The sequence below is a fragment of the Amblyomma mixtum genome, chromosome 8 (genome assembly GCF_055824585.1).
Source record: "Amblyomma mixtum isolate Tamu chromosome 8, ASM5582458v1, whole genome shotgun sequence".
NCBI lineage: Eukaryota > Metazoa > Arthropoda > Arachnida > Ixodida > Ixodidae > Amblyomma > Amblyomma mixtum.
Genome location: NC_143019.1, coordinates 21370412 through 21380542, shown reverse-complemented (window position 1 = coordinate 21380542; position 10131 = coordinate 21370412). Strand labels below are relative to the sequence as shown.

At 50.0% G+C, this 10131-nt stretch overlaps 1 protein-coding gene across 1 annotated transcript; it reads right to left on the bottom strand.

The window, feature by feature from the left end:
- Positions 1-1004: 1004 nt before the first annotated feature.
- LOC149331649 (uncharacterized) lies at positions 1005-2548 on the bottom strand. The gene has a single exon (XM_089557390.1). The coding sequence runs from the start codon at positions 2535-2537 to the stop codon at positions 1005-1007; it is 1533 nt and encodes a 510-aa protein (XP_089413516.1). The 5' UTR covers positions 2538-2548.
- Between the last annotated feature and the right edge of the window lie 7583 nt (positions 2549-10131).

Genomic DNA, 10131 nt, shown 5'->3' with positions numbered 1-10131 from the left:
TTTTAGCTGTTTTTATTTTGGTTTTTAAATCAGTGATGGCCGAGTTTATTTTTTCAATTCTTTTTGGTAATGGATGGCGTTTCTGCACTTTTTTCAGCCGTCGAACTTTTCGCTTGGCATGAATTACGGTTCTAGTTATCCATGGATTACGTTTGCGTATTCTCTTAGTCTTGGTAGGCACATAATTAGTAATGCAATATGACACAACGTTTTTGAATCCCTGCCACAATGTTTCTATGTCAGTATTAATGTCATCTGAGAGTTGCTGAAACGGTGTTAGTTCATGTGATAAAGTATCAAGTATGGTAGTGTCGTCAGCTCGGTTGTAGTCTGGGTACGTTATTGTAGATGGAAAACAAGGGGCACTAAGATGATGCGGGACAGAACACATTACAAGTTTGTGATCAGACAGGCCATCTAAAATTTCAACCTTTGTTTCTGGACAGGAGAAGTGACTACTCAGGAAAATTAAATCTAAAACATTGGAGCTGGTTCCTTGCACACGTGTGGGTTCTGTTACAATTTGCGAGAGGTTAAAAGAAAGCATTATATCAAAAACAACATCAGCGCAAGGTGAGGTATGGTGCAGTGTATTCCAGTTAATATCAGGAAGATTGAAATCCCCTAAAAGTATTAGTCTCGCCCCCTTAACATGATGCTGCATATGAGTATACAATGAATGAAGTATGATAGGATCAGAACAAGGACTAAGATAGACGCAACCCACAACAATTGAAGAATCAGAAAAGCAGAGTTTGCAAAAAATTGCTTCAACCCCCTCAACTTCAGGTAACGTAACGAAATGTATATCTTTTCTTATCACTAATGCCACGCCTCCGCCTCGCGTCAGCCTGTCCTTGCGTGCTATGGAGTAGTTGGGGGGAATTACTTCAAAGTCTTTGATTTCTCTTGTCAGCCAAGTTTCTGTTATAGCCATGAATTCTGGCTTTAAACCTAATAATACAGATTCCAAGGGACCGAGCTTATTGATAATACTACGCGCATTAATGTTCACGAAAGTTATTTGGGACGTTGTGGACGGCGCGTGCGTAGAGCCCGTGTACTTGTGTTTGGTTTTTTGCCTCGGTTAGTAAAGGTGTAACCCGATGAGCTGCAATTGGTGACACTTCACATTTTTCGATGTCCCAAAAGTACAATTCACCGTTTATCTTCAGTTTGTCGAAAACCAGCGACACTTTTTCACCGCAATCTTTTTTTGGTTTCCCGTATTTCCATAGCTTTTTTCTGATTTCGCGGACACGAGGCGAAAAATCTTCACTTATGGTAAACTCGGTGCCCTTTAATTTGTGGCAGTTACATAAAATGTTCGTTTTGTCCCTGAAATCTAGAAGCTTCAGTATTATAGGCCTTGTTTTGTCTTCTGCTGGTCTACCTAGTCTGTGAATGCGTTCTATTGCAACTTCTTCCAGTTTTAAGGATTCTTTAACAACTTTTTGATTCACAGCTCGCTCCAGCGAGTCGCTATTTTCTTCTTCCTCTTCAGGCATGCCATAAATTATAATATTCGATCTTCTGGAGCGGTTTTCGAGATCGTCTACTTTTAATTCCAGAGACAATACGAGCTGCTGAAGATTTGCAACATGCTCAGTACATGACGAAAGCTTGTCTTCAAGTAGGGTAAGGCGTTCTAGTTTGTTGTATATAGATGTTAACCTTTCTTCTTTTATTGTTTTTATGTCATCGGCTATCTGTCGTAGCTGTTGAGAAAGTTCTTTCATATCAGGCCCAGGATTTGCCTCAACGTCACCCGCAAGTAGTAACAATTTCAATATATGCACCACATCGCACACTGTATCAAGAAGTACCGCAGGGCACGGCAGCACAACAAGGCAACGCTCGCTGGATCTAAAACATTTCCCAAAAGGCTTTCTTACCTGCACGAGGAAGACAAGCGGGTTATCCATCTGTGCGCAAGCCCAGCTGCCGTGCCCTTTGGTCTGAAATCCTTCGTTGACGGCTTTTATAGCCCAGGAAGCTTGCAGCGCCGCTAAGCATGGCTTGAAGACCACACTGTCGCTGCCGCTAGTCGTTGGCGATGGTAGGTGACGAAATCCATCCGCAGATCGTAGGATCAGGGGCGTTGAAACGTTGTCGTTCCATAGCACATGAACAAGTTCGTACTGGAAGTGCTGACGTGGTTGTTGGCATCCCGACGGTATCACCAGCAGGCTGGCAATGATCTGCACGAGGAAGACAAGCGGGTTATCCATCTGTGCGCAAGCCCAGCTGCCGTGCCCTTTGGTCTGAAATCCTTCGTTGACGGCTTTTATAGCCCAGGAAGCTTGCAGCGCCGCTAAGCATGGCTTGAAGACCACACTGTCGCTGCCGCTAGTCGTTGGCGATGGTAGGTGACGAAATCCATCCGCAGATCGTAGGATCAGGGGCGTTGAAACGTTGTCGTTCCATAGCACATGAACAAGTTCGTACTGGAAGTGCTGACGTGGTTGTTGGCATCCCGACGGTATCACCAGCAGGCTGGCAATGATCTGCACGAGGAAGACAAGCGGGTTATCCATCTGTGCGCAAGCCCAGCTGCCGTGCCCTTTGATTAATCAGACCAGCCCAGCCAATCACCCGCAGAGCGACGACCACACCGAGAGATTTATTCACCCATACTGTCGCCGACATGCTCTTTCTTCAAGTACCTCGCTTCTTAATGAACCAACTAGGGCCTCGTCTCTCACTGCCGTTTGCGCTTAAAATACCCCTACACGCTAAATATGTTAATGGGCTGCTTAGTGCCCACTCTGGAAACATGCGCTGTGCCTAATCACAACGCACTGTTCGAATTTGTGTTAGTTTGCAGGTTCGAGAACGCATCACACTGCTTATAATCCTACCCCCCCTCATCCCCCCCCCCCCAAAGAAAAAACATGTCGGGTTTGTTTCGCCAAAAATTCAGGGGGCACTTTGTTCACCTAAAGTGCGATGAGGCGAAAGCGTTTGGCGCGGTTTGTCTGCTTGTGTCACTGATGTGTGGTTAAGATGATAATTAAGTACACAATTGTTTGCGAATCTTATGGTGTCTTCGGCTGACACGCACTGCCTCCGTGCCGGTGCCCGGGAAGTGATGTCAAATACTACACGAGTGGCACGTCTCCTTGCACATCAGCTGAACGTGCGAAACACTCGCAGAGTACCGTTGCTCTTCCTGCCGTCTGTTAATTGAGGCCTCCGAGACCCTCGATAATCTCAGAGGCTATTCCTACGAGCGGCCGACGCCAACGAGAGCAGTCAACAGTTTGTACAAATAGCAACAGCCTCTTCAGAACAGTGCAGTACCGGGCTTGAAACAGGCGTTGATAGAATCGGCGGGAAACGCGGGACCCACGAGGAGCCTGCTCGTGAGATACTGCGATTAATTATGGGGGCGCAGGTTTGTAAGACACCACCCGAAGGCGTTATGCTTGCCGGTTTCGATGCATAGGCCTTTATAGCTTCGAAAAATATCAGCAGGTGATTCTCAATCCGCTAAGCGCCCCACATTGTCGCTTTATTGATTTCCTTTAAAGGGGTGGAGACACCAAATTTTGAAGCTATAAAAAGCCTGCTATGGGATTCCTATGTATGCAAGGGCAGTCACAGCCAGGTGTTGGACGCAACAAACGTTTAAAAAATATTTTAATTCGGTTCCAAAGATTACCTAAATGCTCACTCTCACGATCTAGACCCATCGCTAGCGCCATCAACCATGACGTCACAAGGGGTGTAGAAAAATAAAGTTTTAGTGACGTCATACCAAAATACAGTGACGTACGATGAGCGGGGCACAGCCGCGTGAGCGCAGTCGACGCACCAGCGAGCCGCGTTTGCTGCTAACCGCCACTCGCTCGGTTTGCGGCGCGCCGTTGCGAACAGCGTCGCAACGTCCGATTGCAGCTCGTTGCCTGCGTCCGGCCTGCTAGATGTCAACGGCGGGCCGCTCGCGGCAACAACGGGAAGCGGCAGCCAATGCGAGCGCGGAGAGCGGCAGCGTCATAATGACATAGGGCGCACTCCTTGGAGCCGGGCGGCCTGCGCCAGTCTTCGTGCCGAACGCCGGCATCTGAAGAACGCGATAGTATTGTTTGTTCACGTTCATAGCAAACCCTGGGATATATGAATATCAAAAATGCATCGTTTCTGACGATCGTTGGCAAATACCGAGTTCCTGGTAGAAGTGATGACTGCGATGCAAGCAAATTTCATCCCATAGCCGGTTTTGTGCTGCTGCTACCTGGTGCGGTTCGCCTGCCGTCTGCTAGCTCTGTTGCTGAAGACGTCGTGGAAATCGAGCATTTCTTTTATTATGGGACGAGTTCACAGTAAAGGGGTGCCGAGCGGAGCACGTTTCTGAGCGCTGGCCAGTCCCGAAGCGCCCTCAGCTGCGGAGTCGATATGCGAAAGCAGCTAGGCCTCGCGACGACTAGGGCAGTCTGGGACCAGCGCGCAGGTCGTCGGCCGGCGTTGCCGCAGGCAGTGTCGCTGCCGAAAGATCCACTTTTAGCACAGTCATGCTGTCGTATCTCGAATCTAGAAAGCATCCTTTCTGGTAGCATGGCTGTTTTGTATTTTCTTGTGCGGACGTGAAGTACGCCGAGTCTGCCGGCCGGTATAGGTCAGCCTGGATACCGTCTGCCGACGTCATAAAAGCGAGCTAAAGAGTGTTCTTGACGTAAATAATAAACCATGGGACAAGAAATGTGAAAAAAGTGTCATTTTTGAGGATCGCTGACCAATACTGAGCTGCTAGTAGAGGTAACAACTGTGATATGGGCAAATTTCTCACAACCGCGCCCAGCAGCTGCCGCTGGCGCGACGTCGGGGTCCGGCTCGCCTGGCGCCCGCTAGCTCCGCTGCCGAACGCGTCGAGGAGATTGACCATACTATTATTTGATTGTGAGATGATTCTGTTAAAACTACAGCTATTTGTGAAAAGTAGGCCTTTTATTATAGCGCAGGCGACTTCCGAAGCGCCGGCCGCTTGCTAAACAGGCTATAGGCCTAGCGACGACCACGGCAGCCAGGCAGCAGCAGAGCTCGTCGCACGGAGCGCCCGCGAGCGGTGCCGTTGCCGAAAGCTCCCAACATAAGCAGACATGCTTTGTCGCTGCTCGAGTATAGCTGGCAGTTCTGATAACAAGGCGATCTTGTTTTTTCTTGTGATATTTGTACATCATCCCAAGCAGCGCTCAGGTACTGCTGCACGGCAGCGAAGTGTGACACCGGTTGTGGGCGCAGCTTGGGTAGAGCAGCGCAGCGATGCTTACTGGCATTTTGCAAAGTGTTTCGCATCCTCACGCGAACCCGCGAAGGCGATATTAGCGTGCGAACAAAAAAAAAAGTCGATGTCCTCACTCGTTGGAATCACATCTGTCAGAATCCGAGCTGCTGGGACTAGACGTGCAGTTTGTTTTCATATGCGCTGGTCAGCACGTGTGTGGGAAAGCAGACGATGCAGCAGTAGGTGCGTCACAACTTTTGTGGGCCTACGTGACCAAGCGAAGCAGTTGATCTTCCCCCTCTTTGACGTCACTGTACAACTCGGAGTTCCGAAACCGAAACCGAAAATCGTTCACCTAAAAATGCTATAATAAATTATTCACTGTGAATATATGAATCTTTGAGTGTGTATCATGCTTCCTGGAGCCATAAGAAACGTTTGAAACTAAGAACGCGCGAACCACAAATTTGGTGTCTCCACCCCTTTAACCTGCGCATACGTTGGCAAAAAGTTCGATGTTATAAAGTGCAGGCATGCCGGATGAGCAGCATATGCCGTTAGCTGCAAGAGCCAAGGCAGAACTTGCAAGACTAAAAATATTGACAAACCTATAATTTCCTCATAACGGAAGGCACATGGCTTGCCGGCCGGTGGCTGCGTGACTGCAGCGCGAATAAATGCATTGCAGCTTCTGTAATATTGAACATTTTTTAAAAATGTACCTACTTGTAATGCTTTGTCCGTTTTTCCTCTTCGTCGATGCTGCGTCAACCAACGAGCGTGAACAGCGTCGCCTGCTAGCGCGCGCTGCACGACGGGATTGCACCGCGCGCCCAAAAATACGCGCGTAGTGTACGAGAGTTATTTATTTATATATATTAGTATTCGCCCTTTTTCTGCGGAGGGCTAAGAAGGACGTCATCCGAAGGTGGCCACGTACTCCCTGGGCCGCTTCTCTCGCTCTTCGGGCGCCGTGTAGTTCCAGGTGACGTCAAAGACGTGCGTGTCGAAGGGGCGCATCCGATCCGAACCCACAACTGTTCAATCTGGGATTTGAGCCCGAACCGCAATGAATAAAGGTATGCTTTCCGAACTGTTCGGGAAGCAGTGGAGCCAACTTTTAAGGGGAAAGCCTTTAATGCCTCATCGTTGTGGACAGAAGGTTGCCAGCAGAAGGTGTCAAAATTTTTCTAGTGAGACCACAGAAGAAATCTTTGTGCACGATGGGATTCGAACCACGATCCTTCAGTTCCACAGCCGAGCGTGCTGATTGCTACGCTATTCGCTGCCAACGCATGTGCAGTTCTCCTTCTGAGCCGCTTCTCTGGCTCGCCGGGCGCCGTGCAGTTGCAGGTGACGTCAGAGAGGTGCGTGTCGAAGAGCATCCAGGCGATGTCCTTGCGAAGCTGAAGCTTCTTCACCTTGTCCACCTTTCACAGGAGGGCCGTACGCTGTTTACGGCTTCTGTTTTGAGCGTCCGTCATTATGTTAGCAAACGTGGTAAGGATAAAAACCATGCTTCTTGAGCGCTGTACTGACTGAACAGCGGTTGGAAGCAACGGCCTCGACGATTTGACGGATGCTGGCTTCGGGGTATGCACGATCCTAGGTGAGAACATTATTCCCGGATTCTTCAGTCAGGATAACTCCCTTTGCCTTCCGTGAATGAAGTACAAATCCTGTGGTCCGGAAGAGTTCGTGCATTTTAGCGAACATCGCATGGGACGAAACCGGGAGCCCAGGATTCTCGAAGGCGTGGAGTCTTGAGGCGAGGCGAGCGTTGGCATTCGTTTTTACGCAGGCGACAACCATCTGCTCATTCTCGGTCAACGAGAATCACGGTTGCAACCTCCCTGCCATTCCAACGCGCATTGAGTTCATATATACAGTGTGTCCCAGCTATTGCAGCTGCCTTGATCGTTCTGTTAACAGAATCTACAGCCGGCAGCGGACCGGTGAAGATTTCGGTGAAAAATTATCAATCGCAAGCCGATAAGCCAGCGAGCCAGAGCGGAAAGGAAAATCTAGCACATTATCATCAGGCTGCTTTTTCGAAGCCGCTGAGAATAGGTAGCGTAGCACTTCACTGCACTTCAATTGGCACTTCAATGCCAATGACGAAAAAAGAGCGCGTGCTGCTCACGGAGGCAGTGACTATGCGCTCTTCTCGAGCGCCTGTCTGCCGCAGTCGCATCTATAGCCTTTGTGCTGCCGGTTGTCGTGGGCGGGATATCATGGGCGGGATTTGCGACGCACTCTGAGCGTTCAGTTTCCGAATCGAACACGAAAAGGCTGAAAATTCAATCGCGATTATCAATATCTGTTCCACTTTGAATCTTTGCAGCCTTCAATATTGAGATTGCAATATGCAACGTAAAGTGAAGGGTTAAAAAGATAATTAGCGAAATTTGGCTAATTAAATATATTTGACCGCTTTGTCTTATCTTGTGTCCGCCGAGCCGAATATGCATTCTGTGAAGGCGGCATTCATGGCACTATCAGCGCCTTTCTATTTTTTAATCTGTAAACGGTAAAAAAAAAAAAAAACACCCCGTATGCTTTTCCAAAACTGTTAGAATTCACACCTTCAGCCGAGGTCATCACAAGACAGCAACAGCATACAACAAAATAATCCTCTCCAAGCCGCCGCGGTGGCTGAGTGGTTATAGGGTTCGGCTGCTAACTCGAAAGACGCGGGTTCGATCCCGACCGCGGCAGGCGACTTTCGACGGAGGCGAAGTTCTAGAGGCTCGTGTTCTGTGCGATGTCAGCGCACGTTAAAGAACCCCAGGTGGTCGAAATTTCCGGAGCCTTTCACTGCGGTGCCCCTCATAGCCTGAATCGCTTTGGGACGCTAAACTCCCTAAAACTAAACCGATCCTCTCTTTCCACCCGCATAAATTAGCATACTGTCGGTGGCAGACAAATCGAAAGTGGCAATACCGAGACTACTTGCTTATAGCTTACATCCATTCGGACAATGCCAACCAAGCTGCGCCCACAAGGTACAAAGTATGCGTTTAGTTACGACAACGTGCGAATCCGAAAGCGACGTGGGCACTGTTTATCTGGGAGGGAGTGCCCCTGTGCAGTCCGAGATAAAACTTTGTCTTATCCCTAGGTTTACACACCTAAACAATCGCCACGTCCATAAAACAGTCATTTATTTACATTGTAAAGAGGAAGAGGAGGAAGAGGACCGTGCCAAGACGGCTTTTGTTACACCAGATGGCCTGTACGAATTTACCGTCATGCCTTTCGGCCTTTGTAATGCCCCAGCGACTTTCGAGCGAATGATGGACTCCGTTTTACGCGGCCTGAAGTGGACCACGTGCCTGTGCTACTTAGATGACATTGTCGTCTTAGCGCCTGATTTTGAGACGCACCTTCACCGCTTGGAGCACGTGTTGACATGTTTAACTGCCGCGGGGCTCCAACTTAATCTCAAAAAGTGTCGCTTTGGCGCCCGCCAACTGACAATTTTAGGTCACGTCGTCTCTAAGGACGGCGTGCTTCCTGACCCAGCCAAACTTCGTGCCGTCGCTGAGTTCCCCAAGCCGTCGACTCAGAAGGAACTTCGCAGCTTTCTCGGCCTGTGTTCTTATTTCCGACGTTTCGTCCGAAATTTTGCCTCTATCATCGCACCACTTACGAAACTTCTTCGGGGCGCCAACAACCTGTCCGATTGGTCACCTGACTGCGACGACGCCTTCATCACCTTACGCCGGCTGCTCACAGCGCCTCCCATTTTACGCCACTTCGACCCCACTGCTCCCACTGAAATTCACACCGATGCCAGTGGCGTTGGCCTCGGCGCTGTCCTTACGCAACGTAAACCCGGATTTCCCGAGTATGTCGTTGCCTACGCGAGCCGTGCACTAACAAAAGCGGAATCCAACTACTCAGTAACCGAGAAGGAATGCTTGGCGATTGTTTGGGCGATCGGAAAGTTTCGCCCTTACGTTTATGGCCGCCCTTTCGATATCGTCACGGACCATCATTCCCTGTGCTGGCTGGCCTCCTTGAAAGACCCTACAGGCCGCCTCGCTCGCTGGGCCCTGCGCCTACAGGAGTATGATATCCGTGTCATCTATCGCTCCGGCCGAAAACATAACGACGCCGACGCATTGTCCCGCTCTACACTGCCGCCAGACGTTGTCTGCCACTCGCCAACCGGTTGCGCTTCGCTGTCGTTTTCAACAGATACCATGGGCAGCGAGCAAAATAAGGACCCCTGGATATCTTCGCTTGTACGTTTTCTCTCAAATTCTTCGGCGGCACCCGTGCCTCGTGCCCTCCGCCGCCAGGCTGCTCACTTCGCCATTCGTGATGGTCTATTGTACCGCCGCAACTACGTCCCTACCGGCAGGAAGTGGTTGCTTGTCGTCCCTGCCCATCTGCGGTCGACATTCTGCGCCCTGTTTCACAACGACCCGCAGTCTGCTCATTCCGGCGCCTTTAAAACATACACGCGACTCCGTCTCCGCTATTATTGGCGCGGTATGTCCACCTACGTCCGCAAATACGTCCGCTCGTGCCCTGACTGTCAACGTCGCAAGCCGGCTCCTCACCACTCAGTCGGCCAGATGCAGCCTCTCCCTTGCCTTTTCCGTCCTTTTGACAGAGTTGGAATTGACCTCTACGGCCCCCTTCCTTACACTGCTGCTGGCAACCGCTGGGTTATTGTAGCCGTCGACCACCTCACGCGTTACGCCGAAACCGCGGCTCTTCCTGCTGCTACGGCACCACACGTTGCCTCTTTCATCTTGCATCACTTCATTCTTCGCCATGGAGCGCCTCGAGAACTGCTGAGCGACCGTGGGCGCGTTTTTCTGTCCGAGGTCGTGGAATCTCTTCTCAAACAGTGTAAGATCACTCACCATAACGCCACGGCCTACCATCCTCAG